Source organism: Macrobrachium rosenbergii, chromosome 45 (genome assembly GCF_040412425.1).
Source record: "Macrobrachium rosenbergii isolate ZJJX-2024 chromosome 45, ASM4041242v1, whole genome shotgun sequence".
Taxonomy (NCBI): Eukaryota; Metazoa; Arthropoda; class Malacostraca; order Decapoda; family Palaemonidae; genus Macrobrachium; species Macrobrachium rosenbergii.
In genome coordinates, this window is record NC_089785.1 from 32,798,260 (window position 1) to 32,816,437 (window position 18,178).

An 18,178-nucleotide genomic window follows, 5' to 3' on the forward strand; every position below is an offset into this window, starting at 1 on the left:
CAGACGAATCTTTATATAATACACATAATGACGATGATGATGATAATTATAAATGTACTTACCAATACTGGCCAACCGCAGGTCTGACACTTTCCTTCTCTTTTCTAACACTTCTCTTCTTTTTGTTACAAGAACTTTCCTCATCCCTGTGCTGACATCCAGCACCTGTCGGTTTAAAATTCTCGATATTATAAATACAACAATTTTATTTAGGAATATAATTATTCTTCTGAAAAAATGGAAGGAATGCGAATGAATTACTCATATTATTCATGAAATCTAGAATATGGCAGCTTCACTGGTTTTATGTATGTCGTTCTCTCTCTCTCTCTCTCTCTCAGCTGCATTCCACAACAGTCACGTAGTAATCACGTACATTCTGTACTGCTTTGTTGCTTAAGTCACTGGGAGGCATACCTTTCATTTAGCCTAAATAGACAGAGAGAGAGAGAGAGATTATCCTTTTGTCCTAAGTCATTATCTTGAATTAATACTACTACTACTACTACTACTACTACTACTACTACTACTACTACTACTAATAATAATAATAATAATAATAATAATAATAATAATAATAATGAAATGCAAAAAAAAAAAAAATAAAGGAGAAAAATGCCTGAGGAAAAATGTATTTATAGATGAACATGACAATGAAACCAGGCAGACCCTAATTTCTCGGTCCCTCGACTGCCATAATGCATTTAAAATGAGAAATTCCCCGACGTTCAACGAAGCCCTGGAAAAAAGGAGGATGCAAGTAACCGGTAAATATCAAGTATCACGTATAATAGTAATAATTTATTTTAACCACGGCAGGACAATTGAGGGAACCATGGTCATTAAGCCATGGTTACCCACCATACAGACAAGATACACTCAAGCGATTATATACGTCACATTTGGAGCGCCAGTTTCAGCATCCACTCATTCAATCGGTGCACATGTGCTGCATGACTCTTCTCGGAAGTGCAAAGCGCTCATAGGATGGTTATTGCAGTAACCAGTTTGCAATCTTCCCGGAACACGGACTGGGACTTACCCTACCTGGTTGATGCCTTTGGCACCTGGCCAAACCAGTGCGTGTGTGTGTGTGTGTGTGTGTGTGTGTGTGTGTGTGTATGTGTATGCTCCTTTATTTGTGTTCCGTTTTCCTACTTCTTGCGTTCGTGGATCTTCCGTGAATACACGATTTGTGTGTTATGACTTCATTAAAGTAGCTGTGAGCGCTAAACCTTCATGAATTCCCTCCAGTTAAACAAGAGCTCTATTTATAGGCCTAGTACCGTTGTGTCATATTGTCAGTTCTATTTTCAATTTTTTTTTATATAAATTTAAAGATGCTACGATTTGAAGATGGTAGCAATAACGATTATCTTTAAATCCACAATTATTTTTACAGGCAGATTTATCATACTGCGGTAGAATACGGTTGTTTTGTACATATTTTCATCGGCATTCTGGAGTACCTGAGCATTTTTCCGGTTTCCCTGTGCCTAACCCTTTTCAAATTGTATCGGATAATGAGCCTACCTAAGCCTACTTCAAACAAGACCTTACATATTTGTGTTTTAATCTAATGACACGTAATTAATTATAAATTACACGTATCTGCCAATTCATTTTAAATCGTCCTTCAAGGAGAGATGGAGACGAAATTCACAGGTATTGGTTCACTGTGAACGAACCCTACCGGAAAGCTTCGCTCAGCCGAGGGAAGGGCAAGGCCAGTCTCTCGTGATGTATATCTGTAGCAGCAACCAACATACGACAGTCAGTCTTCAGAGTGGTACCGAAGGGAAAACACGAGTCCTGTGCACTCTGTTGCCATAATTCGTGTTAACTGAAAACAAAATAGGTTCTGCTTCGGAAGATAATTTGAACTGAATCAGGTGAGTTACAGATACTTTTTTATGCGATATTTGTCGGTTTTAGTCATTTTAAGATGAATTGGAATGAACTTTATTAAAATAGGCAGCTTATGGTGGATTGTATCTCAGTAAAAGGCTTCATTTTAACTTTTTCAAAACAAAATCTGTCAAAGTTAGGATGAAGCTATTGAACCCTTTTACGTTTTTGTGCGTAAAAACGTTATTAATCTTATATTCACAGTTTTTATCTATATATATATATATATATATATATATATATATATATAGTGTGTGTGTGCATGTAATTGTAATAGCCACTTTATATATATATATATATATATATATATATATATATATATAGAGAGAGAGAGAGAGAGAGAGAGAGAGAGAGAGAGAGTAATATTAACAGCTACATTCATTAAGTGCTAACATTAACACAACATTTATAGACTAAAAATATTCAACATAATGGATTTAACGAATCTTTACTATTACCACTGCTGAAAAGTAATAAAAGTATTATGATTATATATGGGTGTGTGTGTGTGTGTAATCACAGATGTATCTGGATAAGCTGAAAATAACTTAATAATAATACTTTTATTACTTTTCAACAACGGTAATAGTAAAGATGCGTTAAATATGCTAAATACTTTTATTCAGTAACTCCAATGTTGATATTAGCGCTTAATAAATCTAGCATATAACATTAGCACTTAATACATGTAGCTGATAATACCAGTACGTAAAATAAGTATGGGCTTGTTTTTTCCAGTTACCCTCGTTTTTTAATTACCATGCGAGACGTAATTACCGGGCTACAGTTATATGGTTTTGTTGCATGCGGAGCTTTTTGGGAAACGCCCACTTCCGGCCGCTAAAACAATTAGTATTTAATAACAACAAAAGGGAGTCACGGAAAAAAAAAATACCCGGTTACGGAACAGTTATGGTGGATGCTGTCAATTTGGAATTTCCCAGTTGGGTGGTGAGGTGTGTTCTCTCTCTCTCTCTCTCTCTCTCTCTCTCTCTCTCTCTCTCTCTCTCTCTCTCTCTCTCTCTCTCTCTCTCTTGCGTGGTGTGTGTCTCGTGATATAAAATCAATCCGACATTACGCTTAATAATTATCTGCCGTACAGCTCCTGCTGCCCTTTCAAATATGCATTCTGTTTCATGTTGACACCCGCTCCAATCCTTATGTAGTCCGAATTATTCATCATGTGGAGATGTATCTCAGTCCATTTATTGTAGCATGCATCCGCACAGTGTACTTGCGACTGAACAAATGATACATGGCAGTTAGGCCTACTCTACTGACTCCGCAATAGATAAAATTTGAATACAGAATATATATATATATATTATATATATATATATATTATATATATATATATATATATAGATGGATAGATAGATAGATGGATATTATGAAATCCACGTCAGAAAGTGAGTGAAAATGGGACTTTGAACAAGTACTTTCGTAGTTTATTCTACATTTTCAAGTCCACACTGACTACAAAAGAAGTTAACAGAGCCTTATATACAAAAATAGAGGGGGGCGGAGTTACAGTTTGTTAATCTGGGTAGCACTCTCTTTAAACAACAAGGGCAGGGACAAAGGATCAAGGGATAATCCAGGGTGGAGATTAACATTCCTGGTGGACATAGCTTCAATAAACACAGTTTCTAGCAGATTCCTTTCCCGATGGTCGTTGACCTTGTAGATTATCGTTGACTTATCCCAGTTCATAGCATGGCCTGTCTTAAGCCAACGATCTGCAATGCCATTATTTGATAAGCCTCTTGAAATGGCATATATGTGTTGGGAGCTTCTTACTTTCAGTCCTTTTGATGTTTGACCAATATAAATTTTATTACAATCTTTGCAAGGAATACTGTATACAATATTGTTTGAGTTAGGCGGCTTATTCTTAATTAGCTTATTTCTCAAAATATTATTATATTTAAGTACTAAGTTGATATCAGTGGTTTTTAAAATGGGCACTGCAGGAATGAAATTAGGATGAAATGTGGAGAATATCCTTAAGTTCTTTGTTAACTGGCTGGATTGTAATATATCTTTTTTGCTTTATTTTTACAAAGTTCTAAAATATATGGAGGGTAACATAATGAATCTCCTATTTTATCAATAATTTTAAACCCCTCTTCCAAAAATTCTCAACCACGCGTCCCTTCGTGCTGCCTTGAATACAGATATTATGTACGATTTCATATCTCGCCAAGGGGAACAATTTCTCGGAATGTGGATCTCTCTCTCTCTCTCTCTCTCTCTCTCTCTCTCTCTCTCTCTCTCTCTCTCTCTGTGTGTGTGTGTGTGTGTGTGTGTGTGTTGGCTTTTAAATAAACAGGATCAAAGCTTCTGAGTACGTAAATTCAAGGGTTCTTTCAACTTGTATCTAATGGAAATGCCTAGTTCAAGTTACCCACCACTTAGGCCTACCTGGAAAGATCTTGGAGTTAACACACTTTCTACCAATGTCTCGGAGATAACGGCAAATTTCTCCCGGGGGAAAAACCTGTCTGTGTGCTGCTTTCTTCATTTAAAGTCTTCTCCATATTTCTGCGGGATTAATATGCTCCCAAGCAAGGCGGAAACTGTTAAATTGTCCAAGCCCGTGGATACAACTGGGTCATCCAGCCAGCAGCCAGTTAAAACCTCCAACCACCTTCTCGGTTTACGCCTGTTTTGTGAATTTATGCGAAAATCTGCTTTAAGATTTTTCCACCATGTCCCCAGGGAACAGTTGATAATATTTTGGTGTGGATGTGGGCCCAGTAATGGCCAAAAGTGCCCAAGTTACTTACATATTATTTATAAATACATGTTCAGCGTGTATGCATGTAAGTGGTACCTACACCTTTCAAAATGATTCAAAGTAAAATCTCTCAATCTCTCTCTCTCTCTCAAGCGATTTTTCCAGACTGAATACAAATGCATTGCTGATTCCACATTAAACGCTTAGTCATTCATTCAAATTAGTTTTAGAAAAAAAAAACCACGTTTGGTTAATTTTGTTCTAAATTGCAAAAGAACGTTACATTTAAGAAAAGTTTGATTTAATCTTTTTAACTGCTGATTATATATATATATATATATATATATATATATATATATATATATATATATATATATATATATATATATATATATATATATATATATATATATATATATATATATATATATATATATATATATACACACACATATATACATCTGCTAAAATTATAACCAAACTCACGTTTGGTTAATTTTGTTCTAAATTGCAAAGAATGTTATATTTAAGAAAAGCTTGATTTAATCTTTTTAACTGCTATAATATATATATATATATATATATATATATATATATATATATATATATATATATATATATATATATATATATATATATGTATATGCGCGCAAGTATGTGGTTAACGGCCTAACATTGTCTTTCGATATTCATGGGCTGACATCCTTGTATCTTGCCATGGGCTACAGAAACCGGCTTTGGTTTTACCTATATTCTTTTTTTTTATTTCGTTATAGGAATTGAAGGCTGTGGTGGGGTTTCCAAAGCAAGACTTTCCTATCTGATTGTCTTCATTCTGATACGTAGTAGGTTCTCTCCGCTCAGTTTTTACGATATTGGGGCAAAAAACGCAAGTTTCTCATTTTTCCAGCTGCGTTTTTGTTTCTTAAATTTCACTGTGGATTTTGAGGAAAATTATTGCTACGTTTTATTATTTTACTAAAAACGCGTTTGAAATAATAAGACGGCAGTTACTAACGAGCTTATGTATTTGTAAGCCTAAAACATTGCCTTTAGACATGCTAGTTGTCAAAAATATAAATTTATACATAAGCAGTATCGTCCTTCAAATTTTCTTTTCAAAGTTCACCGTTGGATGACGCCAAAATTGCTCTAAATTTAGGTCTTGGATGACGCTTTAAGAAGAAAATAAAATAGTCGCGCTGATGATGGCATTGGAGAGGGCGCATCCTGTACTCAGTCATCTGTAACTTACTGTAAGAGGGAATCCGACCGGTAACACTGAGTCTAGTCATCACCGCGTGACGTAATCGACCTCGGACCGCCTCTTTAGGACAAACCACCGGATTTCCGCTCCTCTACGTCGATACTGAGTGAGTGTGCGTCTTCAATTTACATGTAAACATTTCTGCTTTTATATAAATGTACTCTTAGCGTGGTACTACGATCATACGATTAGAGAAAACCTGAAATTCTCTTCGACTGGTGTGGTCAGCCTTGACAGGTGGAATGCGGGCTTAAATTCCCTCCATAACGAATAAATTCGAGGCTCTACATGCAAGACAACGCAGGAGGCTCCTTTTTTTATTCTTATGCACGTGCCATAACATAACAACCACTGTCTTAATTTTTTTTTTTTGTTCTTTTGCGGTAATCCCGGATGACAGCCTTGTACTTCTGTGCGAAAGTTACAGAAGAATGAGGAAGAACTATGCTATGGTTTACTGAGGTCTATTATGTCTTGAGAGAGAGAGAGAGAGAGAGGATTTTTTTTTTACAGTATTTCATACTCTTGGGTGGTTAAGCCAGTTGTCCTTGGATTAGCAGACTTGATCATTAAGTCTATAGCCTTGTAAACAAGCCGTTTATGTTTCTTAAATTATCTTCTTACATAATTTTGCAGTCTTTAACAGCCTCTCTCTCTCTCTCTCTCTCTCTCTCTCTCTCTCTCTCTCTCTCTCTCTCTCTCTCTCTCTCTCTCTCTCTCTCTCTCTCTGTTTTAACTTCATTCGATGTGTCCAAAACTCCTTGATGAATTTCAGTTACATTTTAGTGGAGTGGTCGTGTTAACGCCGTTGATGTTGATTAGATATAAGATAGGTCTAGTGTAGATCAATATTTCCGGTGGGGGAAGGTTGGTGGGGGTATGCACCCCCCTTAAACTGTGGTTCTTGAGGCAAGTTCCAGAGGCTCCTCTGTGTACCCTGCTTTCCAGTAACCGGTTGTATCCAGTTGCTCCCAGTTTGCCAACGAGGCCTTCTAGGCTGTAGTGTAGATACTCGAGTGCCCATAAGACGTCATATTTCGGGGGTGTTTTTAGTGGGTATTTGTAACCAAGGCTATTTCGTGACTTGGACAAGGACATCTCAGCTTGTGCTGTTGGGATTTGTAACTCATATGTTAAAAAATGAAACCTTTATTTTTTTAACAAACCTTTATCTCCTTGTAATACAGAGTTTGTATGCAAGACTTTTTTTATTTATTGGCAAATCGTGCACTTCAGGACGTGCAAATTGCACTTATGTGCAGTACGATTAAGCTAGGAGGTGATAAATATAAACTATGGCCAACCTTTGCGGGTTTTATGCCGTAAGGAGGTAGTTGTGTCAGTGCACCAAATGCGGTGCACTATAGGCATTACTTAAGGTTCTTTGCATCGTCCCTTCAGCCCCTATCGGCAACAGCCTTCCATTCCTTTTACTGTACATCCGTTCATATATCTTTTCTTTCAGTATGCTTTCCTCAACCCTCTCCTAACAATTACTTCATAGTGCAACTGCGAGGTTTTCCTCTTGTTAAGTTTCAAACCTTTTTACTGCGATTCCCGTTCAGCGCTGATGACGTCATACGTCCCAGCGCTTTGGCCTATATTCAATACTCTATTCTTTGGAGTTTTCATTTATGTCCCTCAGGAAACCTCAAGGCACTGGGGTCGGGGTGAAATTTTACTTCAAACCAGTATTGCATTTTGCTCTTTAAAATATATATATATATATATATATATATATATATATATATGAAACAATTGTTAGAGAAGGTAAAGAGTCAGATGGAAGAAAGAATATGAACGGAGGTACTGTAAAAGGAATGAAAGGGGTTCTAGCTAGGGGCAAAAGAGATGCTGCAAGGAACCTTAAGTAATGCCGACAGTGCACCGCGTGAGGTGCACTGGGTAGTAAAACGCAAACAAAAGTTGTTAGGTATTTCAGCAACAGTAAATCTGCGATAGATTTGAGACTTGGGATCACAGTGTAAAAAACTCCAACATCAAATAAGAGTTTAGGGTAGGAAAATACCATGCTTAACAAATATTTATCTGATAGTAGTGATACATAAAGGGCTTATATCATCTATCAAGTACAGTAGGAAGTTTAATGCTGACTTCCTGACGAGTCAGAGATGGGGAAATCACCAAGTACCTGTACACGTTAAAATGGCTGTTAGCCTAAACTAGAGGTGCCAACAACACAGGCCACCACCAGGCTGTGGCTGAAAGTTTAATGGGCTGCGGCTAACAGTTTTACGGGCATGGCTGAGAGTTTCATACAGCATTATACACTACACAGAAAACTCGACTGTGCCGGAGAAACTTCGGTGCATTTTTTACTTCTCAAACAAGAACAGTCAGTGGGTCATGTAAGCCTTATCAGCAACATGACCTCATGTACAGCTTCCTGGATACTAAGACTGAATATTCTAACACTTGGGCCACAGGTTGGTTAATTCCCCCCCCCCAAAAAAAAATCACAAGGGCTTGTTTCAGCAAAATCTGCCTCTCTGAGCCAGTGTTGATCAAGGGTGTCTACTTGCTACTGTAAAATATGTTAAACATGTTGGCAACCTTATCACACACACATCACAAACATGTTGAATACAAGTCAATGACTTATTGGTCATCCTAACCAGTGCTTCATATGATTATCCAGCATTTGCCTAAGATTCATCCTTCAATTACGGTCACTGACCTGCTTTTGACCTGTTGGTGATGTGTATGTGACATGTTGCTGAAATGTCTCTTTAACTGCGCCTGTACATTAAAAATGAATCATAATGACTAGGCGTTAAAAGTACTTAAGTAACTGATGAAATATTATTTTAAGTAAGTGAAATTTTAATCATTTCTACAATAAAGTTGTCAGAAATGCAGCATAAGGCATGGTCATTGTTTGGATGGAGACCATTAATGTAAGCTAGACACTTCTGGCACCTAAGCTGTGACCATTTGGGAACACAAGTCGATAAATAGATTGTACAATTTAGGTCGAATGTCAAGTGCTGGGACCTATGAGGTCATTCAGCACTGAAAGGAAAACTGAGAGTAAGAGGTTTAAAAGGTGCAACAAGAGGAAAACCTCGCAGTTGCACTATGAAACAATTGTTAGAAGAGGGTGGAAAGTAAGAGGGAATTAAGAATATGAATGGAGGTGCTGTAAAAGGAATGAAAGGGGTTGCAGCTTGGGGCTGAAGGGGTGGTGCAAAGAACCTTAAGTAATGCCTACAGTGCACCACATAAGGTGCATTGATGACACCACCCCCCTACATGAATAGGGGACTAGAAACCTTGTTATAAAAACCACCCGGTCAGAAACATATAAGACTAATATTAGGATTCTAGCATTAGCAACAGTTACTCAGTACAGTACAGTATATTCACTCTACCTACTAGCAATCACTGCTTGACTTACCTTATACCATAATCACCAATTGTTTTCCTTCCAGTTGCAAAATGTTGTTCCAAGTGCAGCGGACCAGCATTTGGCTCGGAGCTGTAGCCCTCCTCCTGGCTGCATCCTGTGTGAGCCAGGCCAACCGATGTTTCCCCGATGAAACCCAAGAGTCCCCTAATCCGCGGTTCCCACAGGGAGTCGAGGACTTTGGAATGGCCATGTTCAAGAGTATAGGACGTCTGAAAGAGGGGAGCCTCTTCGTTTCTCCGTACAGTCTGTGGAGCGTGCTCACGCTCGCATACTTTGGCTCTGAAGGGAGGACCCGTCGCCAGCTCGAAGAAGCCCTCAATCTCAGGAGCAAGACTGGGACCTTCACCAACTGGAATGCTCTCAAGTTTCTGTGAGTATCATGAGGTTTGATTAAGAGTAGGTCACCTGTTGAGTTATTCTCTGACTTATGCTTGTCATTTGTTCCCTTCAGTCTCTTTCCTTCTGGCTATCCCGCTTTGTCTCTTGCAGTTGTTAAGACAGTTTTCACCGTGTTAAAAATCCTCTAGCCAAGTCTGTGAGTGAAATTGTTATGAACTGGTCAGGTTAAACTGAATAACAATGAGAGCACAGATTGTTGGTTGTAAATATGATACAAAAATTAAGTAAAAAGAAGGAATCAGTAAGAAAATTTTAATTTTAAAAAGGCCATTTTGGATAGAAAACTACCATTGTAACATACTGGTCATACTTATAACAAATGAGCAGCTCAGTAAGCTGAAAAGGTAGAATCTGTTAGCAAATAGGTCTTGGTTCAAACTCTTCTGTACCTGCTGCTGTAATTTTTTGTTCTGCAACTTTTCTACAAATGTCTTGCCCACATTCTTTCCAAATATTTCATAAGCTGTCTTTCTCCCACTGAATTGTAAATACCCTGTTATTCTCTCTTTTTTTCTATTTTAGAGACAATAACTTTCCTTCATCTCATATCCTACCCACTTATTTTGTCTGTACATACACTCCCTACTGCACAGGACCCCTTCTTGAAGTTTCAAGATCAGAACTAGCCTCATATTTGTGTGGTAGTTTAGTCCAAGTCCAGAGGTCCATGCTATGCTGCTTATTGATTGAAACACCTTACCCCTACTTCTGGGTTCCCATAGGGGGATAGTGCCATCAGTGCACCTCATGCGGTACACTGTAGGCATTACTCAAGGTTCTTTGCAGCATCCCTTCAGCCCCTAACTGTAACCCCTTTAATTCCTTTTACTGTACCTCCATTCATATTCTCTTCTTCCATCTTGCTATCCACCATCTCCTAACAGTTGTTTCATAGTGGAACTGTGAGGTTTTCCTTTTGTTACACCTTTCAGATCTTTCTACTGTCAATTTCCCTTTCAGTATTCTATTCCATTCCTACTTCTGGGGTGTAATTGTGCAAGAGGCCTGTGCTGGCTTCAGGCTAGCCTGACTTGTATCAACCAAAATCCTGCATACGGTATTCTCATACAGAAACTTCTCCACTTTATTTTTGTCATACTCAGTCCATGCACCTTATTGCATCCATGGCTGTTTTGTGCAGCATTGTTCTGCAGTTTAAACTACCCATTTAGAGGTCTTATAAGGTTTCTTTTTCAGCCAAGACATTAACAGATATACCTTGAGCCACTTCTTATCTTCCAGTATACAGTATTTATCAGTTTGCATTTTATGCTACTCTCTACTAACAGTCTAACACTTGTGCATGTAAAGTATTTTATTTTTACTGTATCTGAAAACCATACAGAATGCAATTGGGAATAGGCTTGTTGACTGTTCATTCTTTCATTTCATAGTTTTTCCTTCATTCTTTTGGGACATGTTTTATTCCAAGCCAGTGTGCATAGGAAGATGAAGATGTGTAATAGAAATTTATCTGGTGAGTTATCGTTCCTGTACCTCACGAATCTGGGGGACACTAAGTGTCCATGGTTTAAGGCTGCTCATTGTCCATAAAAGAAAACCTATCATTCATATGCAAGTTACAAACATGTCCCTTGTACAGTAATTTAGCATTAGTTTAATGCAGAGTAGTTTTCAAAGAGTTCAGAAGTGGATACACAAATCACAGGGTGGCATTGCAGACATCACTAGAGGACCCTGTAACATGGGTGCTGTAGTTGTGAAAATGACGTTCTCACAAAGAGTAGTAGTAGTGCAGTATTACTAAAGATGCTTTATGAAATCACTATCATTTTGGTAAGTTAGTGCTCATGGCTTTTCTCAAACCTATAGCCTAGTCATGGCTTCTGAACTGTAGCCTTCTACAGTTTTGGGTTCAGGTTCCCACAATAGAGTGAATACTCAAGAACTCTATTTTGCCTGTTTATTTTCAGGCTATTATTTATGTATTGGTAGTCGTTTACTGCTTATTTATTATCAGATATATATTGTATCACATTTAATCATTGTTAGTAATTTATACAAATGTGCTGTTCCATAATATATTAATTTATTGTAACTACGTACTACTCCCCAGAAACATGATTATGCCCACCGTCAACAAAGCTACATAGTATCACTAGTCTCTGATGTCTTAATAGAATACAGTATGTCATCTGTTTCAGGTTACAAGGCAATCCTCAGACAGAATCAGGGGCCAAATTCAACAGCTTGAATAGAGCATACTTTGCCAACAATATTATCCTTCAGCGATGCCTGAGCAACATCCTCTTCGATCTCAGGAGGGTTGATTTCACCAGGGGTGACACAGCGAAAAACATCATCAATAATGACGTCAGCATCACAACGGAAGGAAAGATTTCTAACTTCCTAGATTTTATACCGCCACAAACTCAGCTTGTGCTCATCAATGCTGTCTATTTCAAGGGGTTATGGGCCATTCCCTTCAACGCCAAAGACACTAGGCGTCAGGAATTCTTGATCCCCCCAGGAAAATCAGGAGGAGTTGTTGATATGATGGTTCAGACTAGCTTCTTTAAACATGGTTAGTAAATTTGTTTTGGTGTTTTCAGTACCTGTGCATGAAATCTGTAAATATGGTGGTGACAGTGTAACAATATGTGCAAAAGTTTTACTTATTATTTCAATGTTATATTCATATTCACTTTTGTACAGAAATACAACTTGAAATTCTACCGATTCTGGATGCAGTACCTTTTTGTTGTTTTTCTTTCCACATGTTAATTGGAAGGCAAATGCAAAATATGTACTAATGTATACATTATTTGCTCTTCACTTTTTTCTACAGAGGCATTTTATCCCAGAGGAGCTTGCTTGGGTACTTGATGGCAGTTGTCCTAATCACCTTAATCATCCTTTTGAGTAATAGTAAAAGTGTCACACTCATGATAACTTTACTGCTTTCAGGTTATGCCCCCTCACTAAATGCTTCCATAATTGAGTTACCCTATCAAGACACCAACACCTCCATGTTTGTCATCCTCCCTGATACTTTGGACACAGACCGAGTTCTGCAACTTTTGGACAGGACTACTTTCCTGGAAGCAGTTTCACAAATGGTCCGGAAGAAAGTTGAAGTTGCGCTGCCCCGATTTAAGTTGACCACAAGAGTTGAAAATGAACTGAAATCGGTAATTATTCATGCCTGCAGTGTGCCTTGAGTAATGGCATTGTAGATGACACTGATTCTTTGCAGCAGTCCTTTGTTTCCTGCTCCCTGCTGTTTGTAAAGTCCCCTTGGCTTCTGTCCACAGAGCTGTCAGACTTGCTCGACTTTTCATTCTGTATCCTTCAGGCCAGCCATATGAATCTAGAAATCTTGAACACTCAGAATGAAGCAGTTGCTATTGTAAGCTACAGTGGAAGTCGTCTTGTTTTTTTTACTTGAAAATAATGCTATGTACTTAACCTACCCCAGATGATTTTTAAGCCTTTTGCATCTAAAAAACCATTTATTCACGAACCTTCCTGACAAGTGAAGTTAAATGTTTTTTTAATAACAGCGCCTTGGTAAGTGTTCGTAAGTGTCATCACCAAGGGTTAGATGTAGAGTGTTTTTTCCATTTTTCTATTCTTTATCTTGTGCATTTTATTCTTCAGTTTCCTCATCCAAGTCATCTTCTGTACTTTGTTCTGCATTATAGATTAGCATCCTGCCACTTCCTTGTCTATAGCTTTGCACTGCTCATCACCGTCTTTCGTCAAATCTCCTATATTATTGGTACATAATTTGAGATCAGAGTCCTTGATGAATCATCAGGGTAGTATAAATATTTTTCTAATTAGACCAAGCCTAGTTACTTTTTTTCATCAATATGACTTATTCTTTAATTTGGGGGTCTCATTGACTCAATTTTCCATTTATCTCGGACCACCAAGGTTTGTGTCAATTTTTATTTCTTTATGGCATAAGACAGCATTAAGTGTTCAGACCTCTTCTGTTTAAGCTTTGGACTGGCATCGGTATAAAAGATCATCAGTTGAATTCTAAGCTCTCCTACAGCTAAACCAGTTGTCATGTAATGATAAATATATTTGACATTTACGACTTTTTTTTGATATGCATAAAATTTTTGAAAACAGAATTTTCATGATACGTTGTTATTCACTGGCCAGCCATTTATTTAGTGAAGCCACTAAACAATATAATGATGATGATAATACCAAATGATTTGTCAGGCCACTTGCCAAAACACTAAAGAAAGTTTTCTGTTGCAGGCTCTGTCTTTATTGGGCATTACTGATCTTTTTGACGCTAGAACTGCCAACCTGACAGCCTTCAGCGCAACAGAAACTCTGTACGCAGACAAGGCGATCCATGAAGCCACCGTCGAAGTAACAGAAGAGGGCACAGTAGCAGCAGCAGCATCAGGTGGGTCAAGTTTTGAAGTTTACATATTAAAACCAGCTTGTCAGTGGCACCTGGACTTTGTGAGGTTGTACTACTGCAGTATACTGTATTGCACAGCATATTTTGTTTGTTTACAACTTATGCATTCCCTCTAGTCTTCTTCCATCCAGCTGCCCAGATTCCTGAAGTTTTTTGGGCTCTATTTTTCAGCCCTTTAAAGAATAAATACTTTGAGCCATCTTTAAGAATCCTGAGAATAATTCTGAGGTTTATTTAAACTACTTCTGAATAATAACAGTAAATTTTCCTCCACCACAGGAATCCTCGTCACACGTTTTGGAGGCAACTTAGTGCACTTTGTCTGTAATCGGCCTTTCGTCTTCCTTATCACCGACAAGAACACTGGAATCACGTTGTTTGCTGGTAAACTTGTCCATCCAGCTGATATTGAGACTTTATGAAGAGCCCAGAGCTTCCTAGATTGAAAAAGGGGGGAATTTAATGTATCACATGCACTGGATTGTCAACCAGTGCATGAATGTTAAAAAAAAAAAAAGGTGAAAATGTTTTGTACAGCTTAGGATTATGGCAACCATGAGGCTGGAGATTTTGTAGTCTATTTAAATCCATATTGTAGCACTCCTGCACATAATTTTCTTACATACTGAAGATGATTTGGTATTGTTTATCATCATAAAGTGCACAGCAGTTCATTGGCTGTACTCTGAGGGTAGTAGAAGAGCAGTTTTATTTGTAAATTTGGCTGCAGTCTTACGAACTAAATTGTTGTGCACATTGGTATTCAAGTACTTCTCTTAGGTTTTTTAATATAGTTTAAGACAGGTTTTATCAATCTCTTGAATTACTTCCTTCTCTGACATGTCTTGGAGTATCCACTACTGTGCAGCACATTTCAAAACCATATAAAAATATATCCAAAATACATGTCAGTATGGCTTCCTAAATTAGCGTATGGTCCTGTACTTTCCAACGTCATGTTTTCATTTATCCATTACTGTAAGATTCTTGGAACCACCCCTCATGTGAGAGCAAGTGGTCTAGCATTAACTCACTGCATACGGAGGAAGCAAGCAAAGTATTTATCAGGAAATTGGATAAATATACATAACTTAAATTGAATATTTAGGAAGGAAAGTAAAGACAATGGTGAAGAAATATCAGTATTATAAAATGTATGATATTTGTCATATTTCATAAGTATCTTTTACTTATACATTCTTTCAGAGTTCTAAATTAATTTTATATCATATTATACTTGAAACTGTTGAAATAAAGGTCTTATGTAAGGCAGAATGCTTCAAATAAACAATGTAATGATGAGTTCCATAATGTGCTTTTATTTAAAATCTTTAAAATCTAATATCAAGAGTCTCTCTCTCTCTCTCTCTCATTTTCTGTTCATCCAGATATGAAAAAACTTTCCAATTCTCTCTCTCTCTCTCTCTTTCTCTCTCATTTTCTGTTCATCCAGATATGAAAAAACTTTCCAATGATTGATTTCAAAGCTATGTCTTAAAAATTAATACAGGTTCCCTATGTACAATTACGTATAGTTTTTAGGTAAAAATTAATTAATTAACTTTGGCATCACTTGTCTGAATGCTGTTTTGCAATAAATGGAATCAAAATTAAGGAAGAGTAACTTGTGTTCACAGCTATCTAAAAGATAAAATCAACAGGTAACTCGAATATTTACAAAAAAAAAAATACTGTACATCTTTTAATGAAAGGACCTTACCTGTGGGTTTTTAGTGACAGCTTGGCTTCCCTGTCTTGACATTAAAAATATCATCTTACAGAGTTCTCAGCATGGCGCATAGGAGTTACTCATTAAAGCTTGGTTTCTACTGTTCTCTATGAAAGAAAATTATGCTTCGATGCTATTAGATAGTTTTTTGTGTGATTAACTGCCCACTCCACAGGTAAACAGTCCTCTCAATCAACAGTCCTCAATGGTCTCTTCTTGCCTGGCTGTCCAACTGAAAACTAACTCATTCCCTTTTTGAAACAAACCCTTCAGGCGAGACGTGAGCCTTTAAATGCAATTATAAAGACGCATTAAATTACTACTGTAAATAATAAATAAAGCCTAAACAGTTTTACAAAGACACTGAAATAGTGAGGAATAATGGAATGAATCACCTCTATCAAAAGCAGAATCTTCAAGACCAACAGCTCATTTTATACTTGCAATAATCGATGGGAAGCTTTTGGCTAGATTTGTCAAGAATTTTAGCTGTATGAACTGCAGATAATCTTTGTCATCTTTCTGAAAGTGCAATTGACTGTAAAGTATAAGGCTATGCATTGCTGACAAACAAGACTGAGATTAAAGCCCCTTCTCAGCAATGTGCCTCCCATACAGGTTACTGCATACTACATGCTTCATTCAGTACACTGTTGGAGGTACTCAAAGTGCTTTGTAGTGTCTTTCAAAGGTCTTGGCTGCAATACTTTCCACCTTTTGCTTCTCATTCACTCCCTTCTTAGTCTTCCAACATTGCTGTTCAACTTCTTCGCCTTGCTCCAATTTTCACTTCATTCTATTTACGATACTCTTAAAAGATTTTTAGAGTTCATTCCATGAAGATGAGGTTGGTGATTCAAGTAGACTGGTTAAACTCCTTTATGATGATCCTAATCAACACTGCAAATGTTTCTTTATACACAGTTCATGTTCATATTGCAAATTGTGATCAACAACTGCTTCTATGTACATAACTTCTTCCAGAGTTTTCTCTATATACTGGAATACTAAATTCAGTTCAGCACGCAGAGGATTAACCATACACTCAAGCGTTGAGGAAAAGTTTCTTCTTGTCTTTTCTGCACACTAAGCACACGTCCTGCAAGAAGAAAAAAGAAAAAATTGTTTTAACAAGATTTTAAGAAAAATGTGGCAACTGTATTTAGCACTAAAATGCTTTATGACAATTTCCTACCGACCCCAATCATGTACTTGTCCACGCAATTTCCATGCACAATACTTTTGAACATATCCTGCTTGATGGGGAGACCACCACTTACAGTGCAAATAAATGACACACTGTAGGTAATGTTACAGGTTCTTTGCAGTATCTCTGTAGGTTCCAGCTGCATGACTTTTCTTATGTACCCTTTGGTCTCTTCTCGCCTAACAATTCTCCTTGTGCTTTATAATTTTCTTATGTTTTTATTTGTATATTTACTTATTTATTAATTTAATTAATTTTTTTCTCTTCTAATAACTTATCTCTTCTTTCTGTATTTCCTATCACCTTCTGTTGCTTCTTTCAACTGAACACCATATTCTTTAGAAGCTTGAATTTCTAGTCATTGGTCTCTGTGGGCTTGTTCCATATGAAAAAGGTTCATTTTCTGAATAATAATAATAATAATAATAATAATAATAATAATAATAATAATAATAATAATAATAATAATAATAATAATAATAATAACCATCCAACTCCTTCAACTTTACCTTGCTGCAACTTTCACTAACACACCCTTTGGGCAAAACCTACGAGTGTCTTGAACTGTCGCTTGTTAGTGTCATTTTATCACTAATCTGACTGCTGTCAATAAGGACACAGCTATTACACATTTAAGAAATATCACCCTTTGAAGTTAAATAAGTTTTTTAAGCAGGGTCAACTGAAGAGCAACCTGATCCCCTTCTTCAGCCCCAGCCTAAAGAAAATACAAAGAGGGGAAGGAAAAAATCAGGTGTCCTGAAACACCTGAAAGACTTTATTCTTCAAAGATGAGCTGTCATAGGAATTTCAAAAAATGGAAGCTAGAAGCATAAAAAAACCTTACTTTTGAAAGATTGCTATAGGAGTTGCATACAACAGAAACCAAATACCAAGCCAGGGGGATGGAAGAGGGTAAATGACTTCATAAAGTGACAGTTTTGTACCAAAGAAATATTTTCTTTAAACTTTTTTTTTTTCACTACAAACCGATCACCTTCTTATAGCCTGACTAGCTATTTTGGCAGGAGGAGATCTGATGTTAATCAAACACTAAATCTCAGGATGCACCCAGTGAACTAATTAA

The 18,178-nt window shown here is 37.1% G+C and overlaps 3 protein-coding genes across 8 annotated transcripts in view; 1 reads left to right on the forward strand and 2 right to left on the reverse strand.

Moving 5' to 3' along the window:
• wcd (U3 small nucleolar RNA-associated protein 18 homolog wicked) overlaps positions 1–160 on the reverse strand; it is a 99,927-nt gene extending 99,767 nt beyond the window's left edge. Inside the window, exon 1 of the mRNA XM_067088957.1 lies at positions 63–160. The gene's annotated coding sequence lies outside the window, so the exon portion shown is untranslated. The remainder of the gene's footprint in view (positions 1–62) is intronic.
• A 1,568-nt stretch (positions 161–1,728) lies between these two features.
• LOC136829886 (leukocyte elastase inhibitor-like) lies at positions 1,729–15,463 on the forward strand. 2 transcript variants are annotated; one of them, XM_067088964.1, is made up of 6 exons: positions 1,729–1,892; positions 9,368–9,715; positions 11,910–12,289; positions 12,673–12,896; positions 13,984–14,137; positions 14,435–15,463. In XM_067088964.1, the coding sequence occupies exons 2-6, from the start codon at positions 9,375–9,377 to the stop codon at positions 14,575–14,577; spliced, it is 1,242 nt and encodes a 413-aa protein (XP_066945065.1). In that variant the 5' UTR covers positions 1,729–1,892; positions 9,368–9,374; the 3' UTR covers positions 14,578–15,463. The 2 variants fall into 2 exon arrangements, with proteins under 2 accessions (XP_066945065.1, XP_066945066.1); XM_067088965.1 differs by lacking the exon at positions 1,729–1,892 and adding an exon at positions 5,811–6,021.
• The window catches only part of lt (vacuolar protein sorting-associated protein light), a 64,685-nt gene continuing 61,790 nt past the window's right edge, over positions 15,284–18,178 (reverse strand). For all 5 annotated transcript variants that reach the window (XM_067088963.1, XM_067088960.1, XM_067088959.1 and 2 more), the window contains one exon: positions 15,284–16,983. In XM_067088963.1, the coding sequence (XP_066945064.1) occupies positions 16,930–16,983 (54 nt within the window). In that variant the 3' untranslated portion in view covers positions 15,284–16,929. The remainder of the gene's footprint in view (positions 16,984–18,178) is intronic.

Bases quoted from the DNA above. Each gene is read 5' to 3' on its own strand.
- LOC136829886 (XM_067088964.1), top strand. From the start codon at position 9,375: ATGTTGTTCCAAGTGCAGCGGACCAGCATTTGGCTCGGAGCTGTAGCC. The intron at 9,716-11,909 runs GTGAGTATCATG...CATCTGTTTCAG, and splicing joins TGGAATGCTCTCAAGTTTCT to GTTACAAGGCAATCCTCAGA. The intron at 12,290-12,672 runs GTTAGTAAATTT...TACTGCTTTCAG, and splicing joins GACTAGCTTCTTTAAACATG to GTTATGCCCCCTCACTAAAT.